This window comes from Colletotrichum tamarilloi, assembly GCF_030869305.1.
Source record: "Colletotrichum tamarilloi strain Tom-12 chromosome Unknown Scaffold_2.1, whole genome shotgun sequence".
Lineage (NCBI taxonomy): Eukaryota > Fungi > Ascomycota > Sordariomycetes > Glomerellales > Glomerellaceae > Colletotrichum > Colletotrichum tamarilloi.
Window position 1 is genome coordinate 1,029,531 of NW_026849385.1, and position 13,878 is coordinate 1,043,408.

The 13,878-nt window shown below is 53.9% G+C and overlaps 5 protein-coding genes across 5 annotated transcripts; 1 reads left to right on the forward strand and 4 right to left on the reverse strand.

The window, feature by feature from the left end:
* Positions 1–818: 818 nt before the first annotated feature.
* CTAM01_00966 (uncharacterized protein) lies at positions 819–1,394 on the reverse strand (the record flags this gene model as incomplete). Its single annotated transcript, XM_060517010.1, has 2 exons — positions 819–1,182; positions 1,330–1,394. The coding sequence occupies 2 exons, from the start codon at positions 1,392–1,394 to the stop codon at positions 819–821; spliced, it is 429 nt and encodes a 142-aa protein (XP_060388472.1).
* Positions 1,395–4,088: 2,694 nt separating this feature from the next.
* Positions 4,089–6,926, reverse strand: CTAM01_00967 (uncharacterized protein; the record flags this gene model as incomplete). Its single annotated transcript, XM_060517011.1, has 2 exons — positions 4,089–6,359; positions 6,411–6,926. 2 exons carry the CDS (start codon positions 6,924–6,926, stop codon positions 4,089–4,091), a joined length of 2,787 nt encoding a protein of 928 aa, XP_060388473.1.
* Positions 6,927–8,083: 1,157 nt separating this feature from the next.
* On the reverse strand, positions 8,084–9,874 carry CTAM01_00968 (uncharacterized protein; the record flags this gene model as incomplete). Its single annotated transcript, XM_060517012.1, has 6 exons — positions 8,084–8,387; positions 8,468–8,488; positions 8,667–8,691; positions 8,787–8,882; positions 8,974–9,094; positions 9,167–9,874. The coding sequence occupies 6 exons, from the start codon at positions 9,872–9,874 to the stop codon at positions 8,084–8,086; spliced, it is 1,275 nt and encodes a 424-aa protein (XP_060388474.1).
* A 1,682-nt stretch (positions 9,875–11,556) lies between these two features.
* CTAM01_00969 (uncharacterized protein) lies at positions 11,557–12,922 on the reverse strand (the record flags this gene model as incomplete). Its single annotated transcript, XM_060517013.1, has 3 exons — positions 11,557–11,601; positions 11,663–12,336; positions 12,400–12,922. 3 exons carry the CDS (start codon positions 12,920–12,922, stop codon positions 11,557–11,559), a joined length of 1,242 nt encoding a protein of 413 aa, XP_060388475.1.
* A 659-nt stretch (positions 12,923–13,581) lies between these two features.
* CTAM01_00970 (uncharacterized protein) lies at positions 13,582–13,848 on the forward strand (the record flags this gene model as incomplete). The annotated part of the gene is made up of 1 exon (XM_060517014.1): positions 13,582–13,848. One exon carries the CDS (start codon positions 13,582–13,584, stop codon positions 13,846–13,848), a length of 267 nt encoding a protein of 88 aa, XP_060388476.1.
* Between the last annotated feature and the right edge of the window lie 30 nt (positions 13,849–13,878).

Genomic DNA, 13,878 nt, shown 5'->3' on the forward strand with positions numbered 1-13,878 from the left:
GATATCTCCTCTCCAATGCTTTCTTTCACAAGAATCGCCAACTACTGACTCCCCTCCGCCGAGGTGGTGCGGCCGTATCTAGACGGGAGACGGGGACGAAGGTTTTGTTAGTGTCGGAGGGCACGTTGGTTCATTGTAGGTGTTGGTTTACTCTACTTGAGAAGTTACACATTGGCTGGATTTCTTCCCGTTCCTCAAAACCTTTCTGCTAAGCACCTGGGTTTTCAATAACAGGACCGAGTCCGAGGAATCCGATGTGCCCCCAAAAGCCCCCCCTAGTCATGCCTGATGATGATCAGAGTCGAGTTGCATGTACATAGCAGCAGCTCCTTTGGTTGGATGCAGCGGTGATCATGAACACCCAGCATCCAGGGCTGAGGCTGAAGACCTTGGGGGACTATCACATCATGCGGCTCCAAGATGGGCTCTTGCCTTTCTCCATCTAGGTCGGCCGCCGTGACATCGTCAGTTTCTTGAAAGTTTTGGTCCACAGAAGCAGTTGAGTGCATGCGCATGCGGCAACCTTGAAAGCCCCTCCCGTCCCCTTCTGCTTTCCTCCCTTGCTTGCAGAACCGGGGCACGGAGGGGTGCCCAGAAGTCAAGGTTGGCCCTCTTGGCGACTAGGGTATGTTCAGGCAGAAACTTTCTTTCGAGCGTGAGTCCGAATCGTCCACTCGGCGTGAGAGATAATGCAGGGGTGTTTATCGGACGTGGAGGTAACTGAATAATTGAAGGGAAGTTGTTCACTCCGTTGCAATAAATCCATGCTGAAACAAAACGAGAGAAGATTGCCGCAATTCGTGTAATCTGCGGCCTCGCTATGTCTGCTTTTGGGTGATGCTGACATAGCTCGCCTTTGATGCCGAATGAGAACGAAAGTTCTCTTTGCGTTGTTGCAATTGAGTGTGGCTGAACAGGGGCGGAGGGGAAGAGGGTGGCCTGATGCGAGAGACCCACTTCGGACCCGCGACCGGGCTCCGCTTTCTGACCGGCATCGGCACCCGGCGCGGCTGCCTTGGCCACTTCCCGTTGAGGAAGTTGCGGATCCCGTAGTAGGTAGGTACTGCTGCACCTCGCCTCTGCGGATTTCGGCCATCAGGCAAATGTTTCTCGAAACTAAAAGCTCGGCTGTCTTTCAGGACAAAATCTTCGATTGCAGTCAATGGCGAAGTAAGGTGCTGCCTGGTCGAGAAACAAACTGGCACACGAAGCGAGCCGTTCATGGAGTGAGCCCCAGTAGTTTCCTCATTGCGCGACTATCCTGGTGCTCATTGGCTTTCGCGCGGTTAGGCGACAAATCACATCATCGGGAGGAAGCACGCCACACACGTTCTACTTCCAGGTTTACATCCTTCTCCGTCTCGCTTGTGAAGGAAGGATTCAGAAAACGGCATGGTATTTACGGTGAATTCTTGGTCACCCGTCATTTATTTCCTGGTTCCTCTCAAAACTCTTCAACGTTTCTAACGGGAGCCCTCCTCCCTCGCGAATCGTACCTAATTAGCCAATTCTGGATGGCTGCCCCTCCCGCGCATTTGCCACTAGGGGAAAAGCGCGCGATCCTCTCACAACCGTCGTGCTCCTCCCTCTTCCTCTCTGCGCTTGTGAGCGGGAGGAATGGGATACAGCCACGCGGCAATTAGAAATAGAGGCGAGAAAACAGCGCGCCAAAGATAACGCTTATCATCCTGTTGTGGTTCAGGAGCCGAGACTAGGAAGGCCGATTCCGGCACCTGGCGGTGCGTTGGTGAAATATCGGAGGCTCTCATACTAAGGTAAATTGGGTCATCCACATCATCTTGGGCATGTCGAAAATCCCCCAATTCAGTTGCAACGAACTCCTCCGTCAATCTGTGGCGAGGGCTGCGAGACTTCCAGTGCTAGCTAAGAAAACACATAGGTATCTCATAAAGCGCGCAGGGATTGGATCAAGCATTGATAGGCAAAATGCCAAGCAATGGTTTGACTTTGTCACTGCAGTAAAACCAGAGCCCTGGCCAGCGAGAGTTCCATCTCGAGCACGTGGGTGCTAGCAGGAAAGACCCAGTTGTCCAGAAGCTTGTCACTAGAGATCAGCAGAAGCAATGGCCAGCCGCCGCCCTTTGTCGGGACTAGACGTATCTTTCATTTTCCACTTTCAAGAAAGCTTTCGTCCGGGTCTCTGGATGTGAGCTCCGAAAGAACCTTACCTGCCTGCCTATCTCTTGCTGTACAGCATTGCCGCTATCATCAGCCGCCCGCGCGCCTGCGTCAATCGTATTCCTATCCCGGTTGACAGAGATCGTTTAAGCACATACCGGATTGCCTCTAAACATGAACTGCACCGCCTGCCCTCGGGGAGAACAACACAGCTCACCGGTTACCGTATCCGTTCCAAAGCTGGCTCTTTCTGCAAGTTCGCTCCCATAGGATTCCCGAGGTGTAGGTCAGTACCGCCCTTCTTACCTGCCTACCTACATATCCGGTTGCTGACCAGCCCGGCTCGGGTGACGGCGGTGGCGCTCCTTCACTTACATGACTTGGGAATCTCACGGTCAGGACGACCTTCATGATTCATGTGCCCTTCACGTTTAGATAAGCAGTGCTTGGCATCCTGCTTGTTGGATGGCTGATACGATGAATACGATTGACGAGACTACCGCCGTGGCGCACCCTTCTCGATTAGACGCGCCTTCAATCGCTTGCCGTAGGACTCTCAAACGTTAAACTAGCGGTATTGGTTCTTCCAGTTAGGTGTGCATTAGGTTTACAAGTACGGAATATTATGAAACTCAATTTTCGAAAGTTCCGTATATTTCTATCTTGGGGGTCGTGGTTTGAAGCACACTGTGTTTGGGTCTTAGTTTGGCTTCATTTCCATCTAGCATCTACTCTATTCCATCAGTCACAAAACGGTATTGAATTTCTTCTGGTATGATAAACGGCTTATAGCTTGAGTGTGTATGTTCCATGGCTACAACTCCACAGGCTCACAGAAGATGTGTCTTCCATAACACACAAAGGGAGAAATGAAAAGGAACCAAGCCAAGTACCACACAGAACCCACAAAGGGAAGCGAGTCTTCCCCCACGCCCCGAATCCTTCTCTTCTCTCCCCCCACCCCCCCTTCCAAATCCTTCGAATCCTTCCCGTCCAACCATCTCAGTTCTTCTCCTCCGAGAGATCTGACACCGTGTAAGATACGTACTTACTCTCCGGAATATGTGCACACCTTACTCAAGATGATCCACTTCCCTCCCGTACGATCCCTACCGCATCCCGGCCCCCCCCCCGGTATCCACAAAACGGATTCGGACCCTTGCTCGCCGACGTTGCACTAGGAATGACTGCATGTCTGTTGCGTTGGGCTGAGTGGCCCGCGGTGCACAGTAAGGTAAACTTTGGGATTTGGATTTTTTGCTGCTGCTGTCTTGAACTATGTCTCCAGCTGCCAAGCCCTACAATCCGTCCAATTCCAACACATAATTCTGTCTCTGGTTCTCGCTCTTCCTAGCGCCTTTTTCCCTTGGCGCTCCCAGCAGATGGCGAGCCAATGCAACCCTCATTCTTCGCTCCCTTTCCAATTTTCGTACCATGTTTCTTCCTAGCTGTCCCCCATTCGTTCTGCTTGCTCAGAAAGTAGCACATTGTGTGAGTGAAAGAAAAGAAAGAAAGATAGGATGTGAAAGAAATGTAAGCCCGGAACCTCTTGAACGCCGAATTGTTGTCAATATGCCCAACCCCGCCGAAACCATCTAAGCCATGGAATGTGAAACAAAAGGAGATCAAGAAAAAAAGGAAGAATGCCTTGCCGGCGAATGAAGGCTGCCTGTCTGCCCGTCTAGTTGGGAGCTATGCAGTGAATAAGGAAGAAGCTGTTGAAGACACGGTCCCGTTCCAAGGGACCCCCAAATGAAATCGATCCTGTACAAGGGAGTAAGGGGGTGTGTTGTCTGGCTCGCTCCCCTTCGAGCCCAATGCAAGAAATACCAAGAAAATGGCAAGGGGAGTAAAGAAAAGAAAACCATTCTTCATCAAGTCATGAATAAAGACGAAACAAGAAAGATGGAAAGGCATACGGATACTTCCAACGCATCACATTCTCCCCATCATTTCTTGAAATAGTTGTAAAACATGGCGTCCATGTCGCTCCCCACCGCGGCCGCTGCCGCAGTCATCCCCGCATCGTGACCGCCGCCACCACCACCCATGTCGTTCACAGACGGCCACTCCCAGTTGGCCGCCGCCCCCATGTCAAAGTCGACGAGCATCTGCCCGCCGCTGTGGTCAGGGAACCAACCCGCCGCGCCAGCCTGGCAGTCCACCAGGTCCGCGAGCGTGAGGTGGTGATCCCCCGTCGGGGCCCCCAACGCCGCGGGGTCCATGACGTGAGCGAACAGCTCGTCTGCGGCGCGCCAGTCATGCTGTTGCTGTTGCTGTTGGTGCTTGTTGTGACTGTGGCTGTCTCCGGGGCTGAAAGGGTTGAACGGGGTCGCGAGCTCGCTCGTCGAGGTCATGGAGTCGTCCGCGGACGAAGACGACGAGACGGACGGCATCATGGACGTGTCCATGGGGCTGATGAAGGACGAGGCCGAGTCCACGGCCGTCGGGGCCCCCGAGAACGGGTGGTCGTGGTGATGCTGGGGCGGGGTATGCGGGAGGGAGGAGTTGCGGCGCGACATGGAGTGCGTCGTGGTGGACGAGGAAGATGCGTACGAGTCGGAGCGCGCGTGGTGGCTGATGCTGATCGGGATGCTCATGCCGCTCCCCGTGCTGTTCCTGTTGCTCTTGCTGCTGCTTCTGCTAACGTTGCCGCCGAACGCGCGCATGACGGCCTTGAGGTGCTTCTTGATGGCGCGGACCTGACCGCCGGGGGAGAGGAAGTCGGAGGCCGCGATACCTAGGAGGCGGGATGCCAGGGCTTCGAGGCGGCCTTCGTAGACGGCAATCATTTGCGGCTCCATGTTGAGGACGCCGGCTTGCTTTTGCGCGTAGATGAAGGAGAGGCCACGGGCGCAGGTGTCTAGTGCCAGGCAGAAGACGTCGGGGAAAGAGTTTTTGCTTTGTGCGGGCATGATGACGGGGCCTTCTTGCGATGTCTGCTCCGCGATCTGAAGCATGATTCCCACGAGCTCCTGCGCTGAGCCGATGAAGCGCTCGACGGTCTCGGCCGTGAGGGAAAAGGGCTCTGCCGGAGGCGGGGCGCCGGGGAGGATGGCCGGGAAGAGGAGGTGGATGGCCATGGTGTGGTACACTGACAGCACGAGGGAGCGGGAGGGCGCGTGGGCAACCTGGCGGTTGAGGAGGTGGATGCTCTCCATCAGGACACGGTAGACCTCGCGGCAGACGCACTCCATGTCCTGGGGCGTGCTGCCCTGCTGGATGCGCTGGAGTGCGAGCAGGGGCGCCTCCTGCCAGAAGTTGGTGCTAACCGTCTCGTTGGGGTCGGGCTCCTGCGGGTAGAGGGCGAAGATGTAGGCCGTGATGGAGGCGATGTGGGCGAGAGGCCACATCTCCTTGATCATGCTCTTCTGCTTCTGCAGCGTGGAGAAGTTGTCTGAGACCTCGTCCAGGCGCATCAGCACGGACGAGGTCTCGTCGACGGGAAGGAAGATGGAGGTGAGGCTCGTTGGGAGGAGCTGCGAGAAGTGGGTGCCCATTTGCAAAAAGGTCCAGAGGGTGAGGGTGTAGGTCGTCCAGTAGAGGTAGGCGACGATCTCCTTTTCGACCTCGCAGACGTCGATGCCGTTGATGCGGCTCGTCGTCAGGGGCGCCGAGGAAGCCGAGATGGTGTCCTTGATCTCGGTCGCCAGGCGGCCGGAGAGACCGATGTAGCACGTGGCGCGCTTGATCTGCCCTTGACAGAGGCTGTTCCAGCCCAGGAGCATGAGGACCTGTGCCGTGCTGATGCCGGGGAGAGAGATGCCGGCGCCGGGCATGCCCGGTTGGCTGACCCGGGTTGAGATGGGTCGGTTCTGGAGTTGGGCTGAGGCCCATCGGAGGAGGACGTGTCCTCGTGCCATGGCAACTTCGTCGCCGAGAGAGAAGGAGGCGTCGGCGAGGATCACTGCCAGAAGGACCTCGTCGTGTGTGCCGTCTCTCAGTTCGCGAAGAAGAAGGGTCTTGGAAACGAGGAAGGAGAGAGGGTGGACGCTGTACCACACGTCGACCAGCTGTCCAATCTGTCGAGTGCCGTAGTCGGTCAAGGGGCTCGGTCCTGTCGGTGTTGTATCGAACATTGATGGTGTGGCGTCGCTCGCGAGTCCTGTGAGATAGAATCTACCGCCGCCCTGTTCCATGAAGATGGATCCCAACCCGCCAAACTTATCAACTACAAGACCGACTAAGTCGTGAGTGAGAAGCTGCAAGATGCCGGTGTACTTGAGTCAAGTTAGCTTCGTGCAATCCAGAAGGGAGTCTTGGACCCATACCTTGACATCCCGATGACTAAACTTCGAGTTGACAACATTCTCGCTACGATCTTGTAAAGTCAAGCGCAGAGTCTGGTTGTACGCCGATATCCTCTCCTGCCACGGGTTCGACTTGGGTCCAGGCGTCGGGTTCTCGCCGAAGTTTTCGATAAACATGCTGTTGAGCATGGTAGCCACGTCTTCGCCGCCGCCCATGAGGGCCACGGGCGCCGCACCACCGGTACCCTCCATCTGTGCAGGCTCCTCCATAATGGTCGTGGAATGCGGCGAACCACCCGTTGAGGCTCGCTGGCGCTGTTGTACAGGGACGCCGGTGCTGTCGCCGCCGGTGCTGTTGTTTCTGCTCATGTCTTGGGATACGGTGCGGGTCTTTGGCGGCCGCGAGTCCCAGTCGTAGACGCAGTCGACATTTTGCTTGCGGCAGGCTTCGCAGATGGTCTCGTTGCTGCACTTGATCTTGCGTGCGCGGCAGAAGCTGCAGCTCTTGCGGAGCGGGTGTCGGGATGTGAGAGACATGATGGGGTATAGTTGTCTAGGTTTCGGGAGTTGATAAAGAAAGAGGGAAACGATATTATACAATACACATTGGTTCTATTTGTACAATAGTATATTGATACCAATGCAGGAGGAAAGCGAGAGATAGATGGTGGGTTATTGGATTGAGCCGCCGCCGACTACGATTGGTGGTAGTCCGGATAGATGAGGGAGGCTTGAAAGGCTTGAAGTAGAAAAGAGGGAGTCTTGAAAAGCTGCGTCACTCGTCTTCTTCAACCCTTTCGTCTGCAGTGGCAAAGTCTGATACCAACATGGTCCATTGTCGTGGTTGGTGGTTTCTTTGAGATGTTATAACTTCAGTCTGCAGAGTAAGCCAGTGTTGGAATAAGATGAGACGAGGCAAGGTACCGTTGAAGGATGCAAACTGGGGTTAGAATGCACAGTGTCGGGGAGGCTTCGAGGGGGGTGAACAGTCAACGGAGGAGGTGTTGATGTAAGAAGGGGGGTGTTTTGCGGTTGACCATGGGGTGCGACTTTGGGAAACTGACAATGTACATGTAAATTTTACTCCCATCAGCAAAAGCCCATCAGGTTTGGACTTTGTGTGGTTGTGGTTGTGGGACGGGCTTTTCGACTTCGCACATGTTTACATGTACCCGACTTACTCTGCCTCAATCTTACTAGTCTTGGGGGCCAAAAGTCGGCAACTCGAGTCCGACTCCAAGACGAGTTAGCCGACCTTGTCGCGCTTGCTGCGCCGCCCTCAAGTTATGCAAAAAGCTGCACAACAACAACAAGCGCGGAGGTACATGAATACTTTGAGGCAGCGACAAGAGTCCTTTTGCAACTGCGTGTATTCACGGGTACTCCTGCAAGTCAAAGTCGTTATCCAGCCAGAATAGTCTTAGTGTAATTGAAACCCCTGCCTCTCGAACGATATCCCTGTTCCCCCCACGCAGCGCGAAAGACAAGAAAAGACCGACTTTATGAGCCCGCCCGTGGCTGTGTGTCTTGTCTTTCCCCTCCAGGCACCCGCTGAATCCGATCCAACAGCTATTCGTAATAGAACTTTCGGGCGATTACTCCAGAATGAGTGAAACATCAATCTTGAACAACTGCATTCCCAGAAGAGATAGACCCATACGAGCTAGGCAGAATAATAAACGTTCTTCTCTCACTCATGTCTTTGTCGATGCAAAGTCTAAATGTGGTACAGTGGGTTGGAACCCATACAGAAACTCGAGAAACCATAGCCAGGCGCCGCCGGGCAGAAAAGCATAGATCAACCACCGCAGCAACGGTCCAATGCCGTAGGGTAGAAAGGCTCCGTGTAGTAAAATAAAGCGGAAACTGAACTTGACCACTTCCTTTGCCCTCTTTTCTCGCATCTGGCTGTACTTCTGGAGGACTGGTTCTACTTTCTGCTCCAAAGACCCTCGATTTTCCTGGATTAGGCTAGCCAGAACCGCCGCATCTTCAATTCTGCGTTTGGAAACACCTCGGATTAGCATCTTCAATCACATTCGCGTCTCAATCTCGATCTCAAGCATGGGGAAACTCACGCTAGGTTTCCGCCCTGGCCACTGTTCAAGAAAGTTGCCAAAAGTCAGTAAAATGCCGTTGGAACTAGGGAGAGGAATGGTTGGGAAAGCCTTTCCCGGGGGAGCAGCCCCAAGCTAGATGCTTAGCTTCCAGACTAGGCTCCGTGATCTGCAACGGAGGGATTTTGAGAGGGGCGCGCGCGTTTCCGCAAATACGTACAAGGCACTGGTCATGCTGTGCGCGGCTGTTCCAACCAGTTAGCGGGTTCAATCCTCCATCACAAACAACCTTTGATGAGAATCATGGAAAGATAGGGAAGACAGAAGAGGAAGAGCTTACAGTCGCCGATAAGACAGACTCTGCCTCGGGCCATTGAAGGGAACTCAACTTCTTGGAACATATTGCAGGCAAGGATACGCTCGTTCTTTTCGACAACTAGAACAACAACACGTCAGATTTGGACGTTCCTTCAAGCCACCCGGCAATGTCGTCAGCGAAATGGGAGGGATTCAGCTTTCTGACTTACCATCTCTAAACTCTCCTTTCTCCGCGAACGGGTGGAACTTGTCTCCGTAGACTGAATTGATGGTATCTTCGTCACAGTTACTCCAGATAGACCGATCATTATCAACCTTCTCGTCGGTTTTCTGTTTTGTTGCCAAGATTAGCTGAGGGCCACCCCTACCGGCATGCGTAGGAGTACGGAGGACTTTTCGTACCGTGACGCCGATAAACCATTGTCGGTTGTCGGGGCATGGCCAAGTTGTGAGAGTCGAGTTTTCGTAGAGCATCCAGTTGGCGACACCGAGGTCCTGAGTACTAAGATGGTCCAGCGGAGCAGTGATGCCACTCATGTGGACACGCCCTGTAAACTTAATGGTGTTGGCCTCCTTGAGGCCAGCGTCTCGAGCCAGGCATCTCCGGATAACAGACCGTATCCCATCAGCACCGACGACGACGTGAGCCCGGAACTTCTTCCCCTCGTCAGAGACCACCCTGACGAAGGACTCGCCCGGATCGTCAATGACATCAACAATCTTTGTGCCGAACTGCACGACATCACCGCCTCCCGCAGCATCAAAGAGTAGTCTGTGAAAGTGGTGACGCTCCAAGGACATGACCGGATACCCGAACTTGGCCTCGCAGCCCGCCCAGTCCACCGTATTCCAGAGCTTATTACTGCGCCAGATTTGCACTTTCCGCAGCTTCTGGCCCGCTTCCAGCACTTTCTCGTACACGCCGAGTTGATCGAGCATGCGGAGGCCGTTGGGCGAGAGCGAAATGCCCGCGCCGACGGGGCGCAGCACGTCGCTTCGCTCGAGGACCTTGCACGAGATGTCGAGGCGCGAGAGGATGGCTGCCAGCGTGAGACCGCCGATGCCGGCACCGACGATGAGGACCTCGGCGTCGACTGGAGATGATGACATGGTTGAGAATGGGGAAGGATGCGGGACTTAGGTATGTAACGTTCCCCCTCGAGAGGATGATGATGATGTCTGAGTTGCCTGTTTGGCGCTTCCCCTATAGTGTCGGGCCGAACGAAGGATGATAGGTTTCTATATGAGCAGTGGAGTTCCATCGGCTTTCATGGCAGTTGAGAGGCGTCTTATGTATTATTCACTCAACGTGTCTCGAAAGATCGCGGTGAGATCCAATCATAGGATAGAGACGCCACTGTCTATCCGCGTTCCTTCGGCATTCAACTACCCAGGTGCCCCGGCCGTCTTGGAGCGGAATAATCGACGAAAAAGATGGGCTAAGAGCTAAGACGGAAGTTTCTAAGGCTTAGGCCGGCCGGGTCTGTTCTTTATTAGACTTGGTGGACTGCGATGTGGATTCCGGCTCCGGGGGCTGTGCCGCACCGTTCCGGACAGGACCTCAGCGGCGGCCGGTCCGTTAGTTCGAGGGGTACGCGGAGGTGCAGGGGAACACGTAAATATCAAAACAGGCATCAAGTCATGTTCTTCAACTCTCGTGCCGGAAACTGCTAAGAGTGCCGCATCACACTGGTGACGGAATTCCCTAATCAAACGAGCTTGGAAATTCCCCATTTAACTGGAGATTGAAATTTCCCTGCTGCCTTGATTACTTCTGTTCTGATTTTAGTCTACTTGCCCTAGAAATTGACGATGCTAAACCAAGCAACTCTCGAGTCCGGTCCTGGTAAGTCATATATGATCAGATATGGCAGTCCATTCAAAAGAACCTCTTTGTAGCAATAGCAGTCAGGTTTGCCTCGAGTCTCATTAATCGCTTTAGACATCTCTCAACTACTTCCTTGAGGGTATCCAGGTGTCAAATACGACTCTCCATCGCGACTTCAACCAATTTCTTGTGCTGCGACAATATTTTCCTACTCAAATATCTTGATCTACCAAAACATTGCTATTTCCAAGAGACCCTGAATTGTTTACTTAGCGCTGTCGCTTTTCGTGGTTGTAGAGGCGTCAGAAGGATGAGGCAGTGCTCCAGCAAGCGGCACGGTGACTGGGAACTTCGATGGAAAGCCACTGATGCTTCATGGTTACAGTGATCATTCTAAACCGAAGGAACTTTGTAATCATTCGAAAACAACGCCGTATTCCGTAAGGCAATGTACACGAACATTGGAGATCAACTTAGGGGATGGGGAAGCCAGCCCCCCAGGAACCCAAAAAGGCGACTCCCGTTCGGGGCCGGGCCGGGATCCACTCTTTCCGGATAGATTCCCACATGGATCCGGCAGTTCTGAAATTAGAAACAGTCGGTGCCTGCTCGCTTCTTGAATAAGCCCCAATGCCGCTTTGAGCAGAGATCTCCCTCAAGCCACCAGGAATCTCCCAGATACACTGCTGTGTAGGGGCATGCACGATCCATCCTTGGGGAAACGACCAAGATATCGCGAAAAGAACAACCCGTTTCTGAGTATTATTGGGTCACACCTCTACAAATCTGGATATTCTACGCCGTTACTCCACAAATATGCATTCTAGCACTCAACTCCCACGCGAGAACCGAGGGTTCGATTCATTAGTCCTGAGGTGACCCCATGGCCTTCAGGAGTACCTTATGCCGAGGGCCTGACTTCGTCAATCCCACGAGCAGTCGAATATGACACAGACTGGATTGCCTACCACTGGATCTCAGCGATACCGACCTGAAGGGTCTCAAAGTTCTGGAGCAACCGTTAGTACCACGGACATCATCACTGACGGAATAATATGGCGGAAACATACCATAATAGCGACCTTGTCCTTGAAGAACGTCTCGCCAAAGTTTCCAATGAACCTGTCGCCGGTCGCCATGGCGCGCACATTCAGAGCGCACCTCCCGTCCGGCAGCGTCTCGACGTAGTGCTTCGGCGTGTTGGTCCAGACCTTGTCGTGTCCAGCAAACTTGTAGCTCACGGTGGGGAACGAGGCGACGTTGCCGCAGTCGACGGAGTACATGGACTGGTTGCCGTTGTTGATGATGGTGGGGTCCTCGAGCGTGAGCGGCTGGCCGCCCGTCAGGTTGACGAGCTTGTCGTACGCGTTGGGGGTCAGTGGGATGCCGCGCCCGTACGAGGCGTGGTCGAAGATGGAAGCTTTGCCCGAGCTGTTGGACGTGGGTTCCGTGGGCTGCAGCTCGTCGCCGATCCAGAGCGAGTCGAGGGGCGTGGCCCAGTAGTTGTACAAACCCGGAGAGTACTCAAAGGCAAGCGTGTTGACGTCGGGGAAGACGTAGTTTGCGTACCAGTAAATCTCGCTGTCCTTGACGACCTGGTCCATGATGCCGCCAAAGGACTGGAGGCCGTCGCTGCCACCGCAGGTGGGTTTCATGGACTCTTCGTAGCAGTAGACGAAGCTGATGGTCGGGTTCTTCCATTGGCCGGCCTTCCACTGCTGGTAGAATGGCGACTGGAAAGAAGCTGGAAACGAGTCAGTTCAAAGTGTCATATGAGAAGCTTCATCTACAACTCTTGATCGCGTACCATTGTCACCCTTGAAAACAGGGGAGAGACCCAAAACTCCAGTGAAGGGATACGGGAAAGCAGAGAGATCAAAGTTGGTATCAGAGAACTGCATGATGGAGTTTGAAGTCACCGGGCCGATCTGGACAGCATCTTGCGCATAGTCGACCGTGAGAGGCTCCCAGAAGAAGAAGTGGTTGGGCAGCCAAGTGCGGCTAGGAAAACGCTTAGATGCGTCTCGGTGAGATGTCGACTTGGCCGGGTCGTAGTAGAGCTGTTGCGCGTTGAGGCAGGCCGCGGGGTCGTTTTCTTCTCCGTAGCACTTGGGCGAGAGGATGTACTGGCTTATCCAGGTCCAGTCCACAAAGATGGGGATTTCCTGAGGAGGGTTACCGATCTTCTGGTGGGAGAGGAAACCGAACTGGTTCCAGGTGAGTTGCATATCGAAACGATCGGCGGCCCAGCTGCGAGGGGCCCTCATCTTGCCTGCTTCAGTAGAGCCGGCCAAGAGTGGCAGCAGTACTGCAAACTTGGAGAGCTGCATCTTGTCGATGTTATGGGATGGATCTCGGAGCAAGCGCTTGACAGGAGGATGAAGGTCTATTATGAGAAATGGGTGAGGGAAAGGAGTGAGCTGATGAATTTAAAAATGCCACAAGACTGTGATCAGATCCTCCTTCTTAAGCATTTCCTCTCTTCGGAGGTGGTCCCGAGGAAGTCTGGCAGTCAGCGTGGCCCTGATCTCCGTTTCCGTCCCTTCTCGGAGGCTTCAGTGTCATTGAACAAAACTCCAATTCGGGAGAACAAGAAGGTTTATTTTTGCGGAGTGACTAATGGCCAAGCCACACTTGGTCTCCGTGAGATCGACAGCACTCGTCTTGCATCTCGTCTGGGTTCTCCATGTCTCTTTGTTTTGAATGTGAGTGAAGCCTAACGACATATGTGCGGTCAGAATCATGGGGACGAAGGAAGAAATGAACAGGAGTAGTAAACGACTTCACCAAAGTTGCCGCATACCCGACAATCTGGGACGAGGTTCCACTGCCGGAGACACACCCACGCATCTCTTTCGAGACTACTGTTGTTGTCGCGATGTCGTCATGGTAGCACACGACATCAAACAGGAACCCCTACCACGGATCTCGATCCAATCAAGCTGTCAACGCTCGTGTGCGTCGCGCTCATGAAGTTTCCCGAAGACCGATGCCATGGTTAACTCCATCGACGCAGGACACTAAGGAGCATCTGGGGAACAGCCTTCTGTCGTTTCAACGGCTGCGGATCAATCACTCGCCACGCGCTGGCCCTCCTAGTCACCGCCGTGGTCGTCCAGTGTTCCATGGAGAACCTCCGGTGACTCTAAAGGAGAAGCGGATGGCGCCTGGAAGTGGTCCTTTGGGTATCCGTGCCATCTCCTTAGCATCTTTTGTTACTATCGGAGCGGTTCCACGCTTCAAGGCTACGAGATGAACCTTCTCTGGAACACCATCCAGCACGGCT